Here is a 25,647-nt window from a genome sequence, read left to right as displayed (position 1 = left end):
GCACTCACCCCTAGGCTGTGGCCAAAGCCGGTGCTGGGGGCAGGACTTGCCGCACTGATGTAACTGCTGACTCCTGAATCCTGATTGGCTGCTCCATAAAGCTCAGCCATGGGCCCAGGGCTGGTGGTGCCCAGGAAGCCGCCAGTGCGGCTGGGGGTGGAACCTACCGGAGGAAGCAACACTAGCCAGTCGAGATGCTACAATGGCGCCCTGGCCCCCACCCCACCCCACCTCCCAGCCCTTCAGAAAAGGTCCCTGGAGACCTCTGGGAAGAGATGTGGCAGTTACCTGTCCCTCGCACCACAGCTGCCGCCGCCGCCGCCGCCGCCATTGGTCCATAAGCAGTGAGGGGTATGGCTGCGGGAGAAAGAGGCAGGGTCAGGGATCGGCCGGGCAGGGAAATCCAGCAATGCCCAGCCAGTGCCCACTACAGGTAGCACATCTGCACGGGGCAGTTATGGCATGCCATTGAGTTTGTGGGTGGCCACCAGGCCCAGGATGTCCTGCAAAACCAGCTGACCAGCACGAGGAATAGCATTAGCCTTTAGACTTATATACCGCTTCTCAGTGCTTTTACCACCCTCTCTAAGCGGTTTACAGAGTCCGCCTCTTGCCTCCCAACAGTCTGGGTCCTCATTTTACCAACTTCAGAAGGATGGAAGGTTGGGTCAACCTTGAGCCTGCAGGCAGCCAGCAGTCAGCAGTCCTGCACCCCAACCACTGCGTTACCAAGGCTCATTCAGTCAAACTACAATCCATCTAATTAATTAAGGTTTCCCCCAATATAAAACCAGCCTAAAAATGACAATGTCTGTGAGCTCAGCAGGACATCATCTGGATTACTTTCCAGAAACTAAACCATGGGACACACAGGCCACCTCGAGCTCTCTTTTGGGCGCTCTACTTGGGAGAGATGGTCCTGCGTGATCCAGAGGGCTGCCCCCCCAAATGATACTGTTCTCCCAGGCCTCAGGGTAGGGGGACAGCAATAGTGCTGAGTCCTCATTTTACCCCCTTCGGAAGGAGGGAAGGCTGAGTCAACCTGGAGCCTGGTGAGATCTGAGCTGCCAAATTGTTGGCAGCCGGCAGTCAGCAGAAGGAGCCTGCAGTCCTGCACTCTGACCACTGCGCCACCGTGGCTCTTTGACCCCCCAACCCCCACCTGCCCATTTCCCAAGGCCCAAGGCAGACCCCCCGCCTGGTGTTCCATGAAGCCATCGCTTGGAAGCACACGCGTGTGAGAGGAGGAGAGGATCATGACGGGACAAAGGAGGAAGGAGACATGCACGTCCCAGGGCCCAGCCAGCCGTTCTGGGGCCTTCTGGGTAAATTCTGAAAGCCTGCATTAATTAATAGGATGCTCTGCTAATGGCGGCTAAGATGATTTACTTGCCATTCTTGGACCTCCGGCACCGGCCCTAAAATCAGCTCTAGCAGAACCTCGGGCCCCAGACAATCCACAGAGTTCCTGCCCTCTCCACACCCCTGTCTTAACAAAGCTGGGCATGTTTCCCCTTTTCTTTCCCCCTTTTTGCCTTTCCTTCTTGAAGTGGAAATCAGAGCAAGATGCCGGGTGTGTGTGTAGATGTTCACATTCATCCTGTCAAGTTGGCGCACACACGTTGTGGCTAAATCCTGGCTCACCTGAAGCACCCAACTCTCTTTGACAACAGAATATATATCACGCGTGCAAAGAACGGAAGGAGATCTTTGGCCCCCCTGAAACCAGGAGCGGCTCAGCGCTTCCGGCTTCACGAGGGGTTGCAAAGCCTCGGCGAATCTCTGAAACAAATGTTAGCATTTTCCCGAAGGAATTCCCAACCAGCCAAGAGGCTCCGCTGAGCTTCTCCTGCCCAGCCCCTCCTGGCTTGCAGCATTCACACGAACAGTCTGTGAAGCGAATGGAGACGGGAGCCACAATCTGATACGGGTTTTTGAGATGGGTGTCTGGAGGACCAATTCAGCCCCAACCAGGGGTGGGATGCACATTTTTTAATAACTGGTTCTGCAGGCGTGGCTAGGTGGACACGGCCATGCGACTGGGTGGGCATGGCCCCTTCCTCTTTTTTTGGCAGCACCCCCCCCCCGGTCTCCCTCCTTTTGGGCCTCCTGGGCCTTGGGGAAGCCTCCTGGGTGAAGCAGTAAGACAGCAAGCGGGATCCCGGCACAGCTGATCGTAAGAACAGCTGATCGTCAGGGGAAAAATGCCGTTAAGGAGTGACTGGGTGGGGGAGAATGCAGTCAGCAATGTCAGGCATGCGTGCAATATTGTGCATGGGTGATAAGGACTGACTGGGTGGGGAGGGGAGGGTGGGGAGGGGAGGGGCCAGCCAGGGCCCTGATTTGCCAGTTATCCGAACTGCGCAGAATCGTAACAACTAGTTCTATAGAACCGGGAGAATCCCACCCCTGTCCCCATCCTGCTCTGAAGTATGCCGCCATCTTCTGAGAAAGATGGGGATGCGAGAGGGGCCAGGGAACCAGGTTTGAGCCCCTCTCTCTGGGAGGAGCCGCGAAAGGCACCCACAGACTTAGACCAGAGCATGAATTTAGGACGGTTGAAGAAAGGGAGTCCTCGTCCCCCACCCCACTTCCTTGCAGCCCAAAGCTCAGAGGAACACAGAGGAGGCCTCAAGAGTGAGGAGAAGCCCAGCCAATGAGACGGCTTAGGAACAGAAGCACAGGGCAAAATCGCCTTCAGGAAGCCTTGAAGGGATGGCCACAGCAAGAAGGAACTTCGAAAGGGGAAGGAAGGAAGGAAGGAGAGAGAGAGAGGAAAAGTGGAATGAAAGAAGGAAAGAGAAAAGAGAGAAGAAGGAAAGAAGGAAGGAGAGAGGAAAAGTACAATGAAAGAAGGAAAGAGAAAAGGAAGAAGGGAGGAAGGAGAGACAGTGGAAAAGTGAAAGGAAAGACAGAGGAAAGGGGGAAGGAAAGGATGACGGACAGTGGAAAAGTGGCATGAAAGAAGGAAAGAAAAAGAAAGGGAGGGAGGACAGACAGAGGAAAGGGGGAAGGAAGGAAGGAAGGAAGGAATTTAAGCCCTAAGTGGTCCTGGATCTCAGTGACTGGGCTCGGCTCCTTGTTGGCCTGTACTAGTTTGTTCATTGATTAGTCACGTGACCTTATCAAACAATGCCGGCTTCCACAGGAAGCAGTAAAGTTCTTTCACGCTGACTTCAAGAAAACCGGAGAGCGCCATATTCCTCCTGCCCTCCTTTGATCCACTTTTTGCGGTTGCAGAGAAGACAAATCTACACAACAGCTGCACTCCGTCAGTGGGAGGATGGTCTCACTTATGGACCAGGTGGCCCATCTTCCTGCCAATCTCCCAAAACTATTTTGATAACAATTCTTGTGCATAACCAGAGTTTGGAGCTTGGAGCAGCTGGTGACAGGCATCCACGTTTCAGCCCAATCCATTTCACCTGTGGGTCCTAGCTGGCAAATCAGGAGGGAGAAGGGTTGTTTTTTGTAAACCAGCCTGGTGAAATGTGTTAGCAAGGATCTAATGTTGACCAGACAACTTTGAGGCTCAAAAAGGGGAAAGGATAGAATAGACTAGAATATAGAGTAACAGAGTTGGAAGGGACCCTGGAGATCTTCTAGTCCAACCCCCTGCTTAGGCTGGACAAGTGGCGTTTCAGACAAGTGGTTGTCCAATCTTTTCTTAAAAACTTCCAGTGTTGGAGCATTCACAACTCCTGGAGGAAAGTTATGAGAAGGGCTGGTCTCCAGCCCGGACTTCTGCTTCACTCAGAAATTGGTGGGCAGCCAGTTCTTGGTTCTTATTTAACAACAACAACAACACCTCCAGCCACCAGAGCATAGCCCCGGATTCTGAAATCTGGCCTCTGTGAACAGTTTTCAAAACCCCTGATTTTCCTCACAGAAGTAAGGTGTGTGCCTCATGTTCCTGTTCTAAACCCAGCGTGTATTTATGTTCTGTTCTAACGTGCAATGCTTCTTTTAAATAATATGTTTGCCACCTTAGGGTGCAAGAGAGTCCTAGAATATTAGGGCAGGAAGGGACCGTGGAGGTCTTTTAGTCCAACCTCCTGCCCATGGCAGGAGACCCTATACCAGGGGTCCCAAACTTGGCCATTTTAAGACTTGTGGACTTCAACTCCCAGAATTCTCCAGCCAGCTATGTTGGTCCACAAGTCTTAGAGTTGCCAAGTTTGGAGACCTCTGCCCTAGACCATTCCAGGCAAATGGCTATCCAGTCTCTTCTTGAAAACCTCTGGTGATGAACCACTCGTAACTTCGGAAGGCAGGCGGCTACATTGATTAATTGTTCACACCATCAGCTTGGTTCTCTTTTTAACAAGCTTTCACCCATTACTTCTTGCCTGGCCTTTGGGTGTTTTGCAAAATAGGCCGACCCCCTCTGCTCTGTGACAGCCTCTCGAGTACCGGAAGACAGTATCGTGTCAGCCCTAATCTTTCCCTCCATCAGTCGTGAGCTTAGATGACTCAGAAAGGCAAAGTTTTCCTTTCGAGTCCAGTTGCTAAGAAGTGACAAAGAAAAGGTCACCACTACATCTTGGCTTCTCTCTTCCAGATGTTTGGGGTGGGTCTCACACAGGCAGTTTAGAAAATAACCAACTCCTCCAAAGGAGCATTTGAGAGGCAGCCTGTGCAACCACTGCGAGTGGGGAGCTTTGCGTAACCTCCAAAATATTGTCTGAGTACAAAAGGGAACATGAGCATGCTGGAAAATGTTTGGGGTTCAGAAAACGGGGGAGGGGGCTATTCCAATATTCAAAGCAGACTGTTTTGCATCCAACTTTGGGAAGTTTCATATTCAGAACCGTTTGGAAAAAAATGTTTTGCACAATCCTTTGAAGGAGAAGTTGACCTTCCAGGTATTTTGAAGCTGTAATTCCCAGAATTGATTACAGTGGTGGGACTCATCTCTGGGGGGAGGTTTGAGTCTGCCTACTGAGATGAGGTGGACCAATGGTTGATTTCTTGGTGCGGAGTCAATAACTTGGTCCTCAACACCAATAAGACCAAGAAGCTGACAGTGGACTATATAGAAGGAACAGATCAGACCTTCAGCCCTTGCTTATCAATGGAGACCGAGTGGACCAAGTGGCTAGTTTTAAGTTTCTGGGTGTTACCCTAAAAGAGGACCTGACCTGGGGTGCTCATATTGCAGCCCTGGTCAAAAGGGCCCAGCAGAGATTATGCTACCCAAGGCTTCTCAGGAAACAACAACTGAATGAGAAACTGCTGCTGACCTTCTACCGCTGCACCGTAGAGAGTATCTTAACTGACTGCACTTGTGTATGGTTTACCAATTGCACAGGGGCAGATAGAACAGCAGTCCAGAGGGTGAACTTCATTGCCCAGAGGATCATGGGTTGCACTCTCCCCTCTTTGAAAGAGCTTTAGAGCTCCCACTGCCTTAAGAAAGTTCAAAACATTCTCAAAGATCCATCTCATCCTGGACTCCCTTTTTTTGAACTACCATCTGGCAGATGGTACAGGATCACAAAAACAAGGACAAATAGGCTGAAAAACAGCTTCTGTCCCAGGGCAGTAACTCTTTTGACTTCTACTGTATAGTGCAGTGTTGATGCGGTATTGCGGGTTTTCAGTTCAATGTGCAGAGTGTGAAGGATGTGTGTTTGTGTTTATTTTCATGGTCATGATGTGCACTGAAGATGGTGTTTGATTTCGTTGTACAAGGTGCAATTGGCAATAAAGTAAACTTAAAAAACTAAACTAAACTAAAATTCCTAATCACATCTGACTAACAACCTTTTGAGTTATGCCTTTTCATCAAAACGATGGAAAAGATGCTATCAGACTTTTTTTCCCCTCGAACACTAATCTGGCTCTCCTCTTACCACAGCCAATCTGGAGAGCCAACATCCTTTCCTGATCCCTTTGTCTGCCATGGCTTCCAGGATACGGCTCTCTTCAGTGGCTCCCTCCTGCAGAACCAGGTGCTCTGCCAAGGAAGGATGGCACAAAAGGCAACTCAGGGGTTACCCAATCGGTGGTTTCCACAGAAGGTAAAGAGCAGAAACAGTGAACGATTTAGAGATGGAGAATGCGGGTTCCTCCTCTTATCCAAGGGTGTGAGAATGCTCCAACTCCCCTCGGCAGGGAGCAGCTATCGAGAGGGGAACAAACGTCCCAGTGTGCATCCGTTCCTCTCCATCCGCAGCTTCTTGGCTCCCCAGAACCCCATCCTGAGGCTAAAGCCAGAGAACCCAAACCAGCCCAGGCCTGCACTCCTGGCCTCCGAAGCCACGAGGCAAGGAAAGCACCAACCACCCTCCTCTTCCAGCGGTTGCAAGGAGAAAACTGGTGGGACTGACCTGTGAGCTCGGGGAGGACAGGGGCACTCGGGAGGGGAGTCCGCTCTACCCGGAACTCTAAAAAGGAAAAGCGAGACAACTTAGGATGCTCCTTCGGGGCCTTCAGCTCTGGGACAGAAGAGCTAGCCGAGGCAAGGGTGGAAGAGGAAGAGGAAGGAGCGCAAAAGGCAAGCACAGGAAATGGAAATCCTCAGAGAGGCTGCCCGAAAACAGCCAGAGGAGCAACGCCCACCAGCAGTTCCAAGGGGGCCTTGCTCAAAGTTATCAGGTGCAGCCAAATAGCCTTTGCCCCACCTGTAGGAGAAGGCACACCAGAAGACACACCTCACGGCTCTTTCTGACGGTCTGTGCAAGTGAAAACTGTTGGTCTACTAAGTATTTTTTTTATCAGGGCAACCTGGTCTATTCAAATATGAGATGAAGCATTCTGCTTCCGCTTTCACCTTTCAGCCCCCATGCAGGAGCCTTCGCAGCCATTATTTCTTTGCCGGTGAATATAAATTTAATACAAAAATATTGGTCTACTAAGGTGCTCATGCATCAGACTGAATTTTAAGGCTGGAGAGGGCAGGGTAGGGATGTCATTCAAAGAGAAAATAATACACAAGTCAGAACATTGTTCCCCTGTGGCTTTCACACTTCTCTTTGTTCAGAAGTGCACCCCAAAATGCAGACATTTAGAGACACTGATCTTTAAAAGCATGAATGCCAAAATGTACACTTTACAGAAAATTCTGGGCAGAAGGTTTGTACGTAAAGCGCTTCACAATCTGTGGTTTATTCAGATGGTTTGGGTCCTACCGGACTTTGCCTCACACCTCTGGCACATTAAGCTTTATAAAATGCTCCCATTTTTAAAAGGAAGTGACTCTGGGAAAAAGACACTTCTCGGCTGGGGGTGTAAACAGCCATAGAAGGAGAAACTCCAAAAGTGGGGAGTCTTTTGAAAGAGTCTGAAGGCATCAATTAAGTGAAGGAAAGCCACCATCCTGTTGCTTTAGTAAATCTTGCAGCAAGGTTGAGTTAGATCAGCGTTCTCAATCTCAGCTGCTACACGATGGGTGGACTTCAACTCCCAGAATTCTGGGAGTTGAAATCCACACGCCTTAAAAGTTTGTCAGCATGGCTGGCTGGGGAATTCTGGGAGTTGGAGTCTAGGAGTCTTAAAAGTGGCTGAAGGTTAAGAAACCCTGAACCGGAGGGCCTCCGAGAGCCACTGTACTTCTAGGACTCCTGAGAATTCAACCAGCACCTGAGAAAAGAAAAATATAATTCTTTTCCTATTTCATCTCAGCTTTGGGGGAGGCCTTTCGCATCACACACACACACACACACACACACACACACACACACACACCCTGGAAGAAGGACAATTTGCAAAGAACGTTTGCCAATGTGTTTGACCACGCCAAAGCAACACAACGTTAGAGGAAGAAGGACCTACCGGGAAACTGGTAGGTATAGCCAGGTGCAATGCTGGTGTAGCTCCGGCTTGTGTAGGTGGCTGCCTGGAAACCTGGGTACCCTATTCTCAAAGAGAGAAGAAGATCAGAAGGCCCCATTAAAAAACAAACATCCCCCTTCCCCCACTCTCCACCTACATCCAATTTTAACTCGGGGGCACAGAGGATGGGGTGTGGGGTCCTTTCTCGGCGACGTGCCTGCTGTTCTCTGGTTCTTCCAGAAGAGGGTGCTGCCGCTTTCCCATCCTTACCTAACATGCCGATGCCCAACATGAAGGCGTCCATCCCGTAAGGCATCACTCGGGAGCGTCCCCTCGCGGAGCCAGTGGGCGACATCACTTCCTTGGGCTGAGCCTTTTTACATTCCACCTGGCACCAGACACAACATTAAGACAACCCTATTAAAAGGGGGGTGCACGTTTCATGGCTACTGCAGGGCACCCACCAGAACTTTGCTTCTGGACGACAGCTGTCGGCCCTTGCTATAAAACACGCACGATTCTCCCCTAATTGCACCGTGTTCTTCTATTAATTGTAATAATAATTTATTAAATTTAAGTGCCGCTTCACTCTCAGGGACTGGGCAGATTATGAGCGGTTAAGAATGTATCTTTTCTTTTATGTATACGGAAAGCATTTGCACCAAGACAAATTTCTTGTGTGTCCAATCACACTTGGCCAATAAAAGAATTCTGCTCTATTTCTATTTCTATTCAGAATGCTTAAAATTAGGAACAATGCAAAACCACAAAAGCAAGGCAGACTGAAAGGGCAGGTCATAAAATAGGACCTGATCTGGGGGCTCACATTGCAGCCCTGGTCAAAAGGGCCCAGCAGAGATTATACTACTTGAGGCTTCTCAGGAAACAACAACTGAATGGAAAATTGCTGGTGACTTTCTACGCTGCACCTTAGAGAGTAATTTAACTTACTGCACCTGTATACGGTTTGACAATTGCACAGGGGCAGATAGGACAGGGCTCCAGAAGGTTAAGGTCATTGCCTCTCAGAGGATCCTGGGTTGCCCTCTCCCCTCTTTGGAAGAGCTTTATAGCTCCCGCTGCCTTAAGAAAATTCAAAACATTCTCAAAGATCCATCTCATCCTGGACTCCCTTTCTTTGAACTATTACCATCTGGCAGATGGTACAGGAGAATAAAAACACGGAACAAAGAGGCTGAAAAACAGCTTCTATCCCAGGGCAATACTATAGTGCAACATTAATGCAATATCAGAGGTTTTCAATTCACTTGTACAGAATGCGAAGGATGTATGTTTGGGTTTCATTTTTATAGTTATAATAATGTACGCTGAAGATGGCATTTAATTTCGTTCTGCTAGGTGCAATGACAATAAACTAAAAAACTAAAAGAGCAGAAATGGGCAAACCCAGATGGGCACAAGGAAAGGGGCATCAATCACCTGGCTTGGGTGAAGAGCCACATCTTCAGGGCTTCGAAAAACCAGAGGAGTTCAGGCAATCTGATTGTCAAAGGAAACCCTACTCCAGAAGGCAGGAGATGCTACAGAGAAAATTCACTTTGAGGGTGTGATAGGTGGCATTGCTTAATCCAAGCGTCCTCAAACTTGACAGCTTTAAGACTTGTGGATTTCAACTCCCAGAATTCCTCCTCAAGTCATGTTAGCTCAGGAATTCTGGGAGTCCACAAGTCTTAAACTTGCTAAGTTTGAAGACCTTTGGCTTAATCGATGGAGCCCAGAGCATGCCAACCCCAGCTGGGAACATACTGTGGAGACAGATATTTAGGAAGAAAGCACCTGAGCCTTGCCATCTCCCTCAGCCCTTTGCCTCAGAAATGCTGCACAGGGTTGAAAACAAATTAACTTTCAGCTTTGCACCTCCAGCTGTATAGACCAATTCCCATAGCTACAACTATTGCTAAGAATTCTAGATGTTGAATTCCACATGTTTGGAGAACACCTGACTGGACAAAGCTGATTTCAAGGAAGGCAGAAGAATCTCCTTGTAGGTGTGGTCACTTCGTGTCCCTCTGAGTGGGACCCCATTCTGTGAGGCTAAACCTGGCCAAACTCGCCAGTAAAACCACCACGGAGGGTCATGGGTCAAGTTGCGGAGGCCATAACAGCCTGACCCTCATGTCCAGTGGGAAGAAAGACGTAGCAGCAAGGGACACCATCCCATCAACGCAAACCCACTGACACCCGTCCAACTTGCTTTGTGCTAACCATTTTGTTGTTGATCTCATGAAAGTGGATCTCGCAGACTTTCTCCACGATATCTTCGCTTTCAAAGGTGACAAACCCAAACCCTGGAAGAGAAACAAAAACAAACCCATCTCAGTCAAGTCAAGAAGCCCCTAGGAAGCTCTCCAGGGCTCCAGCTCAAGCCTTCGGTCCCTTTGGCAATCTTTCATCTTCTTTTAAGGACCTCATAATCCCTTGCAGGATGGAGTCTGGGCAACGGTATGGAGCTGAGTGTTTACTGGCCAGATGCCCTTCCTGTCGCCAATGCAGAGCTTTGTTCAGCAGATATATTCTCACTGTGCCCAGACACAGAAATATCTACCTGCTGTGGTTCGCCGGCAGCCTGTGCAGACGGCAGCGGAATCAGACAGTGGGGAAGAACAGGGACCAGTCTGGGAGTCTGGAGAGGACTCGGACGAGGGTCCTGCGTCCGATGCAGGGATGGGGCCAGGACCATCTGGGAGTGGGGTGCTGCCACTGGAGCCTCTGCAGTTTGACAGCAGCGAGGCAGAGGACCCAGGGGAGCCTGTTCCCGGTGCGCATGTGCGCAGAACTGCTAGAAGGCGAGAGCATCTTAGACAAAAGGGAAGACTCGGGAGTAAGGCTGGGAGGTGATTGGCCCCACCCATAAGGCATAAAGGACAGGCAAAGGTAGAGAAAACTTTACAGGAAGCAAAGTCGTTCGCTCTGTTCGGATTAACCCTTGAAGCTCTGTGCGGACTTTGTACTTTGGTTGTTTTTTTTTTTATAATTCATTTGGCATTCTAGTTGTTGGCAGCAATCCAAAGGAAAGAAAGGTGGGTGCTTATCTTGAGGGACTGTTTGGGACTCATTAGAAGCTGGGAATGAAAATAACTCCCAGCGTTGAAATAAAACAGGAATTGTTTTAACTGAGCATGTGCTTAATTACGGTCTCGGGAAGCCTTGGTCAGAACACTACCTCTACCTGATAGATTGTCCTTTTCACGGTCTATCATGAGATTAAAACAGCCAACAGGCTGCTTCAAATCCAGAAAGGCAAAAGGAACATTATCCTTTTCATCCTCCATGTTGTTGACCTGGAAGGTAGGACTGGCCAGCAGAGGCGAATCCATTTTCTACAAGATGTAGACAAGCGGTGACTGGAGAAGCGCTGAGGAACGTGGGCATCAGCAGTCCCATCTCTCTCTCTCCTGCCTACTCGTCCGAGCTCTTCCTCCCCACCCCTATCATTTCAAAGGCTCCCCCCTGCAGAGGAGAGGCATCCGAGTTGGCACGCGGGAGGCATCACCCGCTCTCCGCCCTGCTGGGGCACAGCCACCTCCCCCACCAGCCAAGGCTTCCCTTCTGCAGCCTTTCTCTAGGCAAGACAGAGCAGGCCTGGTCAGCGTTTCACAGCAGGCCTCAGCTGCCCCCCACCCCCCACCCCCCCAGTTACTATGGCAAAGTTAAGTTGCTTTTTAAAATCCTGGCTGCAAATACCGGCACTGGCTCAGATTTCCTTAAGCCCTGGTGGATGGCAGCCAGGAAGCCAGGTACCAAAGAAAGGATGAGGGCCCAGGAAGGGAGAACAGAGCGCGGAAGAAGCCTGGAAAGTGGGCCAGGGGGTCCCCCCGCCCAGGGGGCATGTAATGGGGGAGACTGGGCAGTGGAAAGGGAGTGGGGGGATAGCAGAATCTGGCCTGCAATTGCCCTATTCCATTTACCTGTTTATTGGTGTGATTTATACAGTACACTACATCACGTAACAGTCAATGAGCGAGCAAGGGGCAGGCACAAAAGCTAAGAGAACATCTGCAGGCAGAAATGCTATAAAAAGAAAAGGCTGCATCTTTGCTTAGGGCAGCTAGATGTGGAAGCAGGGGGGGGGCACAAGCGTGAGGAAAATTCAGCGGTGGCTTGGAGGAAGGCAGGTCTGCGGCATTTCAGACCCTCCAAACACCAGGAGGACCCAGAGGCATCGTCCATCCTGCCCACACAACTTAAAATTAGAGAAATGAGCAAGTGCCCAAGAGTTTAGCAGCGGAAGGAAGAGGCAGAAAAGGGAAGGAGGAGAGCCAAGATGGGAGGCTGGCTGACAGCTGCTGTTGATCCCCCACTAAGAGCTGCTGACCGGTTGGGGCACTGCTTCTACTGGCCTGGTTGGGGCAGCTTCAGTGGACGTACAAGGAAGCAGCTGCCCAGAGTACCAGGTCACAGAGCAAACGAAGAAGGAGGGCTGGGAAAAATGCCGTGAGGGAAGTGTTGTTGTTGTTGTTGCTTGCTGTTGAAAGACGGTGGTGGACAGAGAGATCGGCTCCGGGGACCTGCAGGGAATGGGAGGGGTTTATTTTCCTGCCCCGAGACTGTAAGAAGCACACATGCTGCAAAGGGCCCACCTGGAAGGGGAGGGGAGGGGGGCAGAGGCAAACGTGACCTGAAGAATTCTTGGGCTGGACACAGGAAGCCCTTGTGGAAGCAAAATGGCACCCAGAAACAAGCCCATCGAGGAGAAGAAAGCCTATCCTCTGAGGCTGCAGAAGACTCCAAGGCCTGTCAAAGAGGATGTCTCTTGGACGAAGAATAGCTGACGTAAGATTTTGGCCTGAGCAAGCAGCCTCCAGAAGTTGTAGAAAAGTGCTAGAAAGAGTGCAGAGAAGAGCAACCAGGATGATTAGGGGACTGGAGGATAAAACATACAACAAACGGTTGCAGGAACTGGCCCTGGTTCGTCTAGGGAAGAGAAGGACCAGCGGAGACAGGAGAGCAGCCTTCCAATATTTGAGGGGCTGCCACTGAGAGGAGGAGGAAGGGGTCAAGCTGTTTTCCAAGGCACCTGGAGGCCAGACAAGGAATAATCATGGATGGAAATTGAACAAGGAGAGATTCAATCTGGAAATAAGGAGACGTTTTCTGACAGTGAGAACCCATGGAACAGCGTTTGCCTTCAGAAGCTGTGGAATTTCATCAATGGAGGTTTTCAAGAAGAGATTGGACTGCCATGGGGCAGGGTCTCCTGCTTGGGTGGGGGTTAAAAACTGTTTCAAAAAAGACTTTAGAGGAAGCCTCCCCCAAGCAACACTCAAGGGTGGAAGGCAAGGGCCAAACACAGAAACTTACTCGAAAGGATCGCATGAAAAAGAAGGAAGAACATTATGAGTGAGGGAAGTCCATAGAGGTGCAAGGAGCCAAAATGTCAGGATAGAACAGAGGTCTCCAAACTTGGCAACGTTAAGACTTACTCTGCTCTACTCTATTCTACTCTACTCTACTCTACTCTACTCTACTCTATTCCACATCTCTTATCTTGGTAGATACTAAACAGCCCCAAGAGCCTTGAACTGGTTCAACCAACATGATTGACACAGGTAAACCCAGCTGGAGGAATCCTGAAGGAATTAGCGGAGGAGATCGCGGGTCTACCCACTGCAATCTGCAAGAACTCCTGCAACCAGCAAAGCTCCGAAAGATGAAGAGAGCATGGCTGACCCTCCCTTCCAACTGGGGGAGGAGGGAGGACTCAGGCAATTGTTAACCCATCAGCTTAAGGCTTGTCCTGGACAAGGGCCTCGAATGTATCTGTGAGTTCCTGCACAGCACGCACCAGTGATCAAGAGCCTGCGTGAGCGGAATAATAGCGTCTCTTTCTTGATAGGGTTACTAGCTTAATTGACTGCAGGGAATCCCATGGAAATAATGTACTTTGACCTCAGCAAATCATTCAACAAACCCACGGTGTCCTTGTGAGCGAAATGATAAAATACGAGCTAGGTGGTAGAGCTGCTAAAAGCACAGGTAGTCCGCAACTTACAACAGTTAGTTTCGTGACCACTGAAAGTTACAACAGCAAAGTTACAACATTGTTCATGCTTATGACCATTGCATCGTCATGTGATTTACATTCGGAGGCTTGGTAACTGGTTCACACTTATGACGGTTGCAGAGTCCCGGGGTCATGTGATCACTTCTTGCGAGCTTCTGACCAGCACAGTCAATGGGGAAGTTTCACTCAACAACCAGGTTATGTCTCACTTAACCACACAAATTTTGGGCTCAACTGTGGTCGTAAGTCAACTACCTGTATTCATAACTGGATGAACGACACTCATAAATGTCTGCACATCATCCAGAAAAGAGCACCAGGTGGACAGCCACAGGGGAGATCTTGGCCCCTGTGCTCTTCGAAGTTTTTAGGAAAGGCCACAGCCGTTGCAGGTGACACAAGCTTTGTCTTAGAAGCAAAAGAGAAGGTCCAAAAGAGCTTAGAGGCTTGAAAGGTGGGTCAGAACTAAAAGAACGACATTCAACGGAAAGAAAGGCACACCTGGGTAGCTAAAATGTAAGCCACAAGGACAGGATGGCGAGCATTTGGCTTGGCAGTCGTGCCTGGGACAAAGGATCTGGGCATTCTCCTAATCCCAGGTTGACTAAAGTGACTCAGCAGTCGGATGCAGCTGCTGAAAGGGCAAATATGCTATCCTGAGCTGCACTGAACGAAGTAGAGAACCCAGATCCAGGGAAATAATGGCTCCCTCCATTCTGCCCCGATCAGACCAGTTCTGGGACCAAATAGGACTGTGACAAATTGGAGCAAAGAAGGAGGCCTGCCAAGATGGCGGAGGAAACCAAGTCCTCTGAGGAACCGTTAAAAGCATCTGGGTGTGAATAGTCTGCAAAAAAAGGCAGTGCAATTTTAACTATCTGAAAGATTGTCGGCCTTCGCTAACTTTTGAGTTCTTCTCTGCTGTCCCTGAGGGCAGGACCGGAACCAGTCGGTTGAAGCTACTGGGAAGTAGACCTAAGGATTGTCCAAAGCTGACAACAGTGGAATAGCCTGCAGGGTCCCTCTTCCTTGGATGTCTTCCTTGGAGGCTGGAGACCCACCTGTCCAAAACCACTTCAACAGATCCTGCAGGTGGTCAGACTAGATCAGGGGTCTCCAACCTTGGCAACTTTAAGCCTGGTGGACTTCAACTCCCAGAATCCCCCAGCCAGCAAAGTCCTCCAGGCTTATAGTTGCCAAGGTTGGAGACCCCTGGACTAGAGGACCTCTGAGAGGCCCCCTCTTTGTCACCAAAGGGAAATCGGGACAAGGAAGCAGGTGAAGGCAGCTTTCCCATTGGTTTTCTTCGGCGCGGTTTCCTGGGGGTTAACAGGGAACATGGGAGCCCTGCTGATCTCAGGCTCTTTGCTTGCTTGCATCACCTGAGGGCCCCACAGTGGGTGAAAGCTCTCAATTGGGGGTGGGAGGTGCTGGAAGGGGCCGCACAGCTGGGCAGCTCCCTAGATCCAAACTCTTAAGTCTCTCTCTCACCTCGGTGCCGATTAGTTGTCTTGTCAAACATCAGCATGGCATCGTCCACCTGCAAGAACAAAAGGATCTGGGTGGGTGAAATGAGTGGCTGTTGGGTGAATAAAAACAAAATAATTGCTAGGAAGAACTTCAATGTTAGGCTACAATCATCTATTAGATAACGTATTTAGGGCATTAGTAGAAAGTAGACAGTGATAAGCTGTTTAATTACCTATTCTAGTTTTAAGCACCAGGGGAGGAAGAGGAGATAGGAAGAGATTTCCCTGCAACGCCAACAGGTGGTCAACTTGTAAAACATTCCTAGTTTTCCAAGTTGCCCTAGGAAAGAGGGCGGGGGGAGCCCCTTAAGGAGCATACAGCAGATGAACCAAGCTTATCTCACAGAGATTGTAACTGAGGCAACCAGGTATTCTGGGTGCGAAAATCTCCCTTGGACAATCTGAATTATGATACACCCAGAGGGGTGGAGGTGGGGTGGGGAAACAGGGTCATAGGTGACTGTATCTCAGAGTTCGGCTTCCTACAGGTCACGCCAGCGTGTGGCTCCTAATAAAATCTTTGCAGTTTTTTGGAGTTTGGCTTCAGGCTCATGATTTAATTAGGCTGATCGCTGGAATCCGGACACGGGTCTTGCTTGAACATCTAGAGATGTTCCTATAAAACCAAGAGTAGTGAGCTCCTCACACACAACCCGCCCCGTCTGCACAGATCCAGGACCGTCACCGGTCATCCGTATTGGCGAAATCCAGAGCTGGTGGGAAGCCCTGGGTTTCAAGTCCGTCCCTCGACAAGGAAAACGTCAGAGCTACCAACCATTGCATCTTCCAAGTCTAAGATGGTGTGTGCGTGTCACACAGTCAATGGCAAATGCAAACTTTCCCCTTGGTAACTTATTTGTCTCTAAACCTTTTGAGGAAAGGAGATTTCACTCGCTATTCTAAGCCTGTGTGAGAAATCCAGCCACAGCAGGAAAGGTGATAAGAGACGGACTGCCTTTGTCAGGAAGGAAGCAGCTAGGGGTAAATTATACCCAATGATTGCAAGATTGCTGGCAGGTTGAAGACAGAACAAACTCTCTGGTGTGAGATCACACAGCCTTGGGAATTGGGGGTTCCAAATGTGGTAAAATGCCAGCGATGTGCAGCATCGGCTCCTCGTGCATTTAAACCCTCCTTGGTTCAAAGGGACACAAAGCCACGTCATCAACCCATTGGCTGGGCAAGTGGCAGGAGACGCCCCAAAATACAAGTGTTTATTGATTCAGCCTTCCCTCACTTGAACCCTGTCCCGGTGTTTGGGACTGCAACTCCCATCATGCTCATCCAACAAGGCTGTGGGAGGTTGCAACAGAGGGACGCTAGCTGAGAGGGGGCTGCTCCTATTCCCAAGACAGATGAACTGGGATAACCTGAGGAGGGGCTGCCAGTCAGAAGCTAAAAAAAACTCAGGCAAGCTATACCAATGTTCATCCTTTACACAGCCCAGCTCAGCTCTTCTTCGTGCCAAATTTAATTTACCTCCAATTGCGTCAAACAGTTAATACTCATAGCTGAGCCTGATTTTCTGAATTTGCACAATACACTGACCCATCACTTATATCTTTTATGTATACCAAGAGCTTATGCACCAAAGACAAGTTCCTTCTGTGTCTAATCACACTTGGCCAATAAAGAATTCTGTTCTGTTCTGTTCTACTCTATTCTCATTTTCATTCTCTTCTCTTTTCTCATTCTCTTATTTCTATTCTATTCCATTCCATTCCATTCCTCATTCTATTCTGTTCTGTTCTCATTCTCTTGCTTTTCTCATTCTGTTACTTCTATTCTATTCCATTCTTCCTCGTTCTATTCTAGTCTCATTTTCATTCTCTTTTCTCATTCTATTCCATTCCATTCCAATTCTATAAATGAACTGTGGACTACCAAAGGTGCAAAATGGCTGTCCAGCTGACTGGGAGTTGTCTGGAGATGACCATGGTGGCTTCCTTCCAGGACAGGGGACTCCCAGCTGTCCTCAGGTGGCCACCCAGCTACAGCCAGAGGGGCAGCTCCTCAAGTCCTAGCCCAGCCTGGTACCCACCCATGTCAGAACCTGCAACTAGAAGAAAGATTTTCCTGGTGGTGGGAGTGCCTTCCCACAGCCCTGAATCTGAGCTGTTGATCTTATTTCAAAATGACGCAGCGCCATTGAGCCTTTCAACTCAATTCCACTATTAGTCACAGAGCTCATGACTTCGGGCTTAGCTCAAACACCTCGCAGGGCTGCTGAGAGACCATCAATCTTGACCCACTTGAAGAGACCCCAAAGGTAAGAGACATCAAGCTGGATTCTGGCTTATCTGCATAGTTTTCTTGGCAACAAGGTGAATTGGCTACTGTTTTCTTCCAGGACATTTTTTTTTACTTGATGCTACAGCCCTGGGATTTCCTGGTGGTCTCCCATCCAAATATTAACCAGGTCTATTTCTCTTTAGCTCTTTGGAAACCAGCCAAGCTGAGAAAGGTGCAGCCACGGAGGACGCAACTGCAACAAACCAACAAAATATTTGGGCATAATTTCAGAATTTCCAATTACCACGGTTAATGCAACTTGAGAGAACCAGTTGGGGAGCGAGAGACAAAGTATGTGCTGTGGCAAGTGAGGAAGCTCCTCTTTCTTTTTGGTCCCCCCATCCCACCCCTTAATCTTGGACTTAAGTAGGTCATATTCCTATTTCTGTAAATACACAATCCACTTAACGTGGGTAGTGAATTAACCCAGTTTTAGCTTGGCACAATATACTGAATCACAAACCAACTAAATGGGTTGAGTTTGCATTAACAGACGGATACAATCAAGATCAAGCGAGGTACTAATATCACTCTATAAAGCCTTAGTAAGACCACACCTAGAATCCTGCATCCAGTTTTGGTCACCACACTATAAAAAAGATGTTGAGACTCTAGAAAAAGTACAGAGAAGAGCAACCAGGATGATTAAGGGGACTGGAGACTAAAAACATATGATGAACGGTTGCAGGACCTGGGCCTGTCTAGTCTAGTGAAGAGAAGGACCAGGGGAGACAGGAGAACAGTCTTCCACTATTTGAGGGGCTGCCACAGAGAGGAGGAGGGAGTCAAGCTATTTTCCAAAGCACCCAAAGGCCAGACAAGGAATAATGGATGGAAACTGATCAAGGAGAGATTCAACTTGGAAATAAGGAGAAACTTTCTGACAATGAGAACAATAAACCCATGGAAGTTGCCTTTAGAAGTTGTGGGAATGCCATCACTTGAGAATTTCAAGAGGAGTTTTGACTGCCATCTGTCAGAAATGGTGTAGGGTCTCCTGCTTGGTCAGGGGGTTGGACTAGATGACCTACAAGGTCCCTTCCAACTCTGATTATCTGTTATTTGAAATATGCTGGGGGTGAGGAGAGAAGAAACAAGAGCCAACAGTTACCAAACTGACCACATTGTATAAATGAGCCACTAGATTTTCAATCGACTGAGATAAGCAGGATATGAGTGGGAGGGAGAATTTAAAGTCTGGAGCCAGGGAGCTACAGTGACCATGAAAAGGCTGGCAATTCTGGGCAGGGTCCTGCAATGGTCCCCTGGGGCAACCCCTTAGCCGCTTGGCCACACAGCCTTCCACAAAAGCCGTCTCGAGTCCAAACCGTGGCTCTTGTGTGGCAGGCGGACAAGTCAGGAGTGTGGATTCTTTAATCTGACTCTCACACAGAACATTCGAACGGCTCTCCTGAATGACGCAGGCCGGCCGGCTGGGGTGAGGGGAGGTGGAAGGCAGACAATGGGCCTTCTGTTCGGATCAGGCCTGGAGTCAACAGCCAGGCCAAGCAAAACCAGGCTTGGAAGCTTCTGAGGCTCTTGGGCGCTGGGCACTGAACGACGGGCAAGCAGCAAAGAAGATTATCTGGTTTACCAGCAGGCACCTGGGGGGCGGGGGGGAGAACAATCTCTGCTGGCAGGAGGGGACATTTTAAGAGCTGAGGGCATCTAATGCCAGGCCTTGTGTGTGGAAGGGACTTTGTTGCAAACCCAGGAATGCCAGATTGGCATCCTTTCTTTCATTTCGGCTTTCCCACAAGCACTTCCAAGTCTCTGGTCTCAGGAGGCTGCCAGGGTCCAGATTTTGGAAACCAGGCCCACAACCAACCCTCTGAGCACTTTTGAGATTTGGGTGCCTTCGCGTCGACGCCTGGTAACATTAATGAGCGTTTTTGTACAGCGTTTTTGGAAACCGTTTGCCATTTCCTGGCAAAACTAAAACTTAAGGTTTCCCATTTTCCAGCCTGAACCCGTACCCCCAAGTTGGCCGTCCCGTCTGAGCTGTATTGCCTCCAGAAACACATTGCAGCCCGAGAGCCAAAGGTGGCCCACGAACGCCTTGAAGAAAAGAGTGGGGTGAAATGAATGCAACGGCTCCAAAATTTGAGACTCCCACAAAATTCTGGCCGGTGTGGGGTGACAGAGGAAAAAGGGCCCACACATCAGTCACGAGGACGGGTCCTGCACCGCTGAGACCCGGCGAAGGGCATTTCGGGAAGAGGCGGGGACCGGGATGTGGCAGCCAATGGAGTCCCCAGGTCAGCCCTGAGGACAGCCGAGGCCTCTTCCTCTTCCAGGGAGCCTGCCTGTCCTAGCCGGCTCCCGTGTCCATGGAAACTCAGGGATTAGCCTCCCGGCGTCCAAGCTCAGGCGTCCGAGCACTAAGCATGAGTGGCAGGCCCTGGTGGGGGGCTATTGTGGCAGCTGCTGCTCGCCGGGCGCCCCGCTGGCCCGGCCCCTCTCGGCGCCCTGCAGCTCCCAGCTCATCGTCCTCCGGAGCCTTTCTTCCTCCAGGGGCGGCACTGGCGGCGAGAGGCCCAGACAAAAGAGTCTGTCGGGGATGGCTTCTCCTGGGGCCGGTTGCTGTGGCAACCCTGCCCTCCAATCCCAGCTGCTGGATCCGATTAGCGCCAGCTTGGATACCCTCTTCGCAAAGCGGTGCTGACGGGGACACAAAGGCAGCTTGCTGGGGGGAGCCCTGGCCTTTCCCCGCACCAGAGGGCCCAGGGGGAAGACCGCCGTGTCCCCACACTCTGGGTCACCTTCCCCGATGCAGCCTGGGCCTTTGTACCTCCCTTCCCCAAGTACCCTGCACCACTCCCCTTCTTCTTTGAGAAGGCCCGACTCGGAGGACCCAACCTGGCCCTGAAGGGCCGGTGGTCTTCAAAGGGGGCAGGCATTTAGTGGCCCCTTCAGAACCAGCCAGAGGTCATGGGGGCAGTGGTCCAGTCGGACCAGTAAGGCTGGCTCTACTGCTCCAGACCGGCTCAGCCCTTTCCCAATTTTGAAATGGGGATCCGTGTCTAACGACAGAGGCCATGAAACTAGTCTAGCAGCCTCCGTTTATGCTACAGCAGGAAGCGTAAATCAAAGAAAAACACCAGTCGGGTCTTACAGACTTATTGTTAGATGTTACTCATAAATGGAGATAATATCCACACATTTATCAGATCCAGAGATGTCTGCAGAGTGTGGTCCAAAATATTAAGACAGCTTTGGAGAGTGCAATCGAACCTCTGCCCCTTTTTACAACGATTGCACTCTCCTGGATATATCTTGACTTTTTTGATCTATGAAGTAGACCCCCTGACTTGGAGGTCTCCAACCTTGGCAACTTTAAGCCTGGAGGGCTTCAACTCCCAGAATTCCCCAGGAAACCTTGGCAACTTTAAAGTTGCTGACAGGGGAATTCTGGGAGTTGCAGTCCTCCAAATTTAAAGTTGCCAATGTTGGAGACCCCTGCCCTGCCTTGCCCCTGTATATTCCTATAATACTTAATCCTGGCTTACAAAAATCATACCACGGATACAAATGTTACATTTCTGTTATTTAATCTTAATCTTAAACTATAAGGTTACCGATTGTTTACCAGGGTTAAGCCCCATTCCATAGAGAGGGGCTTCCGCACAAATGCTCCCCAACTCCCAAAAAGAACCTTTGCAGGAATAGAAGCCTCACCTAGATACACAACCCCAAGAGGGATCAACCTGGATACGCAACAGTAATCTCTTGGGATTCAAAAACCAGCTACCACTTTCGGGGCACCAGCCAGCCCCATGGGCGACCGCAGCCTGGTTTGTCCACTTCACTGACTGCAGTAAAGCTAAGAGGGGCTGCCTGCCTGTTCCACCAAAGGGAAATTTAGAGGCCTGTGGGCATCAAACTGCCATAAAGCAACGAAGCAGCTCTGCAAGAACCTGAAGGCAGGACAAGCAGCAATGAATGGCAACTAATCAAGGAGAAAACCAACCTAAAAGTAAGGAGAAACTTCCGGACAGTGAGAACAATGAACCAGTGGTGAACAGCTGGTGGGCAGCAGAGAAATTTTGGTGGGCCACAGAGAAATCTCACCCCCAAAGCAATTAATCCAGACTGCGCAGAAACACAAGGCTGCACCGCCCACATGGCCTGTGGGAACCCTCTCTGCCCACTTACTCCTTACCCGGTAAACTTGCTTGCTAAATTTCTGTTTTTCCTTTTTCCGACCATCATCTGTTCTGCTGTGCCAGGAGATTTTGTGCCGGGAGATTTAGATCGGCTAGGAAGCAGGAAATGGTTGGATTTCTTGCTTTCTAGCTAGTCTTTAGATCTTCGGGCTGTGCTTTTAAGCACAGCCAAACCTCCCTTAGGACTGAAGGTTTGCTTGCAAGCAAACTCAGTGCAGACTCACGGCAAGCAAATTTTATGTGACAGACTCAGGTAGCCGATGGCAGATAGATAGATCACTGAATGATTCTGTGAGCAACTCAATCTGCCTGCCTGCTTTGCCTGAGTTTGGGTAAAAATTGCTCTTTTTTAATAAAAAAAATTCAATATTTATATAAATATTAATAATATTTATATACAAGCCATGCCCAGCCAGTCACATGACCAAGCTACACCCACAAATTAGGCCACACCCACTGAACCGGTTAGTGGTCCCTTGGATTTAAAATTACGAGTTTCGTGGTCCCTGAGGTCCAAAAGGTTGGCGACCCCTGGACTAGATGACCTACAAGGTTCCTTCCAACTCTGTTACTCTGCAATTCTGTAAGAACCATTTTCCCCCTGAAAGTAATCCACTTATTTTCTGCTCTCCTCTCCAATGGTTCTCCTAGAAATCCAGAGAGCAGCCTGCGTCTCTGCTGTTTTTTATTCTTCCCCTGCCATATAAGGGGTGCCACTGGATTACTGGTAGGTCGTGGCAATGAGAACCAAGAAACCCTCCATCTTCTACCTGGCTGAGCTCGCCTCGTCTCTTAACCATGCAGGGGAGCCCAGACGGTCTCAGTTGGCTTCCTCCCTTCAAAGTGCCACCTGAAGCACACTCATGGCACGAGTCATGATGCCCAGCCTGGAAGGAGCTGATCTCCTCAGAGAGCAGCCAGCCTGTCCAGGGAAGGCTTGGTTATCAGATGACGTCACCGCCCCAGGGAGGAGGGGGAGAGGGAGGGGCCCTTCCGGCGTCTTCTCTTTCCCAAATAATCCATCTCTTGGCGTCCTGCTGAGCAGGAGATGCCCTTGAGCAGTGTGGGGCGCGCAGGCCCAGAGTTTACAGGCAGGAGGTATAAATAGCAGCTCCCCTTGGAGCACTTCCATTGTGCCTTCAGACATCCTCTCTGGAAGTGGACTCAGAAAGAAGCATCAGAGGGGGCTTTATTTTTTAAAACGTGCCAAGGGAACGAGGCTTTCTCCCGCCTGTGCCTGGGTTGGGGGCCACGAGATCGGGGGGGTCAGGGCTGCAAAGATACACAAGAAGACGCCTTCTAGTGGCTGTCTGTAGTTTTACAGGTGGCAGATCCGTCTATCTACCATTCTTCAGTGGAAGAAGAAGGGGGGGGGAGGGAGTTTGATGTAAGTAGTCCTTTTTGATGTAACCTGAATATCTTAAGTCTTGTATTGAATCTGTATAACTTGCATATGATATACAACTGGGGACTGGAGCCCAGATGCCTGGAAACTTGTCACCTCTTGGAGAGATAGCAAGAGGAGAAGGGGCCATAAAAATTCCAACTCTGAAAGAAACTTCCTGGGAAACTTTCCTCCACTACGGTCCCAGAAAAAAAGGGGAGATTAACATGTTGCTTCTTTGTATTGCGAAATCCACACCAGACTAGGGGAGGGGTTCTAACTCCCTTTACCTATGCTGCATGCCTGGAAGGATATCAGATCCTGCTTTGAATGTGGACTTGCTGTCTTCCTTTTCAATAAAGAATTCCTTTTGAAATACCCAGCTTTCAAAAGGTCATTCTTATCATCTGAAGGGAAGAGAGTCTGGGCCTTACAGCAGGTCAGGTCTGCTGGCTGTGCCCCAGAGGGGGTTCCAGGAGCTGCCCCTCCTCTCTCCATGGATCAGCCGTTCAAGGAATATGCACCATCACCCCAAAAGAGGTATCTCCACACCTTCATAATTCACTGCAGATTGACTTCACCTGATACCCCAAGCTTGGAAGGAGCCCTAAGGCCACTCCCAGGACAGGAATCCAGGGCAGGGTGACCAATGGGCATCTTCAAGTAGGCCTGGACATCTCACTTGGAAACGAGAAGACTTAGCCAAGGAAGCAGGCAACTGCTTGTAAGAAAAGGGGAAATGGTCAAGAAGGATCTTAATAAGAGCAATATCACTTGGACATATACTGCTTTACAGTGTTTTACAGCTTCCCAGAATTCCCCAGCCAGTTGAAGTCTGCCAGGCTTAAAGTTGCCAAGGTTGGAGGCCCCTGGTTTACAGCTCTCCCTAAGCAGTCCACAGAGTCAGCATCTTCTTCTGAGTGACAGAGTGACCCTGAGGACAACCACTTCCGTTTGAAAGGAGGGGCATTTCCTGATGGGAAGAGTGGTCAGCCCAGTGGGGCCCACTGGGCTCCCTTTCCTGGAGGCTTTCAGACAGGGGTGGAAAGCCACCTGGGTTCTGAACGAGATCAGTGATGGCAAACCTTTTTGGCACTGAGTGCCCAAATCGGAACGCATGGGCATACCCGCGTGCCGGAGCACCAGAAAACCAAAGACCAGCTTGCTGGGGCACGCATGCCTGTTTTTGGCCATTTTTGCAACCATTTTAGGCCATTTTGGGGCTGGGTTTTGACCGTTTTGGGGGGCGTTTTTGGCCATTTTCAAAAATGGCCCAGAAAACGACCTGTTTTTTGGAGACCAGCTGGCCAGCGTGCATGTGCAAGCCAGAAACCAGAAGAGTATCTGGTGATGGTGCGTGCACCCACTGAGAGGGCTCTGCGTGCCACCTTTGGCACGCATGCCCTAGGTTCCCCATCAGGACTAGATGATCTCCTTTCCAGCCCTTTTATAGTTCATACTGCCATCAGCCACAGATAAATTCAAAACTCCACCTCCTATCACCTGGGACTCAGGGTGGTCCTCACTAACAGCAGGTGAAGCAAATGTTTCTGTGGTCGCACGAATGCAGACTGGGTTGCACCTAATATCGGTGCAAAAAAATAGGTCCCTGTATACAGAATGCCAGCAGCCAGCCGAGAGCTCCAGCCTAGCCTTCTCCCTCCCTCCCTCTCTCTCTTCTTTTGGTTTTTTTTCTCCTTTTTCCTTTATTTTTTTAGATGGCAGGCCTTGGCTGATCTCGAGAGGCTGGATCTAGCTGGCTTTGAAAGGAGACCACCAGGAAATTTGAGAACCGAAGTTACATGGCAAAGTTGTTGTTGTTTTTTTTAAGTGGGGGGGGGGGAAGAATCGCAGAAGAACTGGCAATTGCAAAGTGCTTTGTCACAGTTGCCAAGAAAACTCCATGGATATGTTTCACCCTGTCGGTCAGAGTCGAGTTCGCCTCAAAGGACATTTTACAATTGCAGCTTTTTCCCAAAGATCCCCCAAAGCGGAAGGTACGGGAGGAGATGTCCTGCTGCCAGCAGCAGGAACAAAAAGTCCGCTCCACCAGCCAGAGTCCCTCTCCGTGCTTAATGAGCCCTTTTGGGGGGGGGGACCGGACCTGAGGGACCTTTCTTCCAGGAGGAGGGCGGCCAGGAAAACAAAGGCCCTTTATAGGTCTGACCTTCAGCGCAGACCAAGCTCTCCTCCTCGCTGGACCAGCTGCCCAAGAGGCCACTCGCTCGTGGGCCATCCTGCACCCAGCCGGCTCCAGGACGGCCTGAGCTGAGCAAGCAACAGCAGGACCCCCTCCTCAGCTGACCAAGCAGCACACGGGGTGGGGGGCACCTACCCCTGAGTGCCTGGCTGGACTCGCTAGCCGGCCTCAGCACTGCCAGCCATGTGGTCGTTAAGCAAATCCAGCTCCCCTCACTGTCTGCTTCTTGGAAGCCAGCTGGGAAAGCCACGTGATCCTGGGATGCTGCAGCCCTT

The 25,647-nt window shown here is 50.0% G+C and overlaps 1 protein-coding gene across 5 annotated transcripts in view; it reads right to left on the bottom strand.

Annotated features, from left to right (window-relative positions):
• Positions 1-25,647, bottom strand: part of MSI1 (musashi RNA binding protein 1) — a 62,880-nt gene that overhangs the window by 6,430 nt on the left and 30,803 nt on the right. For 2 of the 5 annotated variants that reach the window (XM_026717094.2, XM_087913592.1), the window contains 7 exons: positions 15,293-15,341; positions 10,003-10,085; positions 8,047-8,164; positions 7,777-7,857; positions 6,333-6,389; positions 289-357; positions 9-181 (listed from right to left, as the gene is read on the bottom strand). In XM_026717094.2, the coding sequence (XP_026572879.1) occupies positions 9-181; positions 289-357; positions 6,333-6,389; positions 7,777-7,857; positions 8,047-8,164; positions 10,003-10,085; positions 15,293-15,341 (630 nt within the window). The remainder of the gene's footprint in view (positions 1-8; positions 182-288; positions 358-6,332; positions 6,390-7,776; positions 7,858-8,046; positions 8,165-10,002; positions 10,086-15,292; positions 15,342-25,647) is intronic. The other 3 variants (XM_026717095.2, XM_087913590.1, XM_087913591.1) reach the window with 3 other exon arrangements.

This window comes from Pseudonaja textilis, chromosome 15 (genome assembly GCF_049901715.1).
Source record: "Pseudonaja textilis isolate UNSWEBS1 chromosome 15, rPseTex1.2, whole genome shotgun sequence".
In the NCBI taxonomy this organism is placed as follows: domain Eukaryota; kingdom Metazoa; phylum Chordata; class Lepidosauria; order Squamata; family Elapidae; genus Pseudonaja; species Pseudonaja textilis.
The sequence above is the reverse complement of the archived record's forward strand: the minus strand, read 5'-3'. Positions and strand labels throughout refer to the sequence as shown.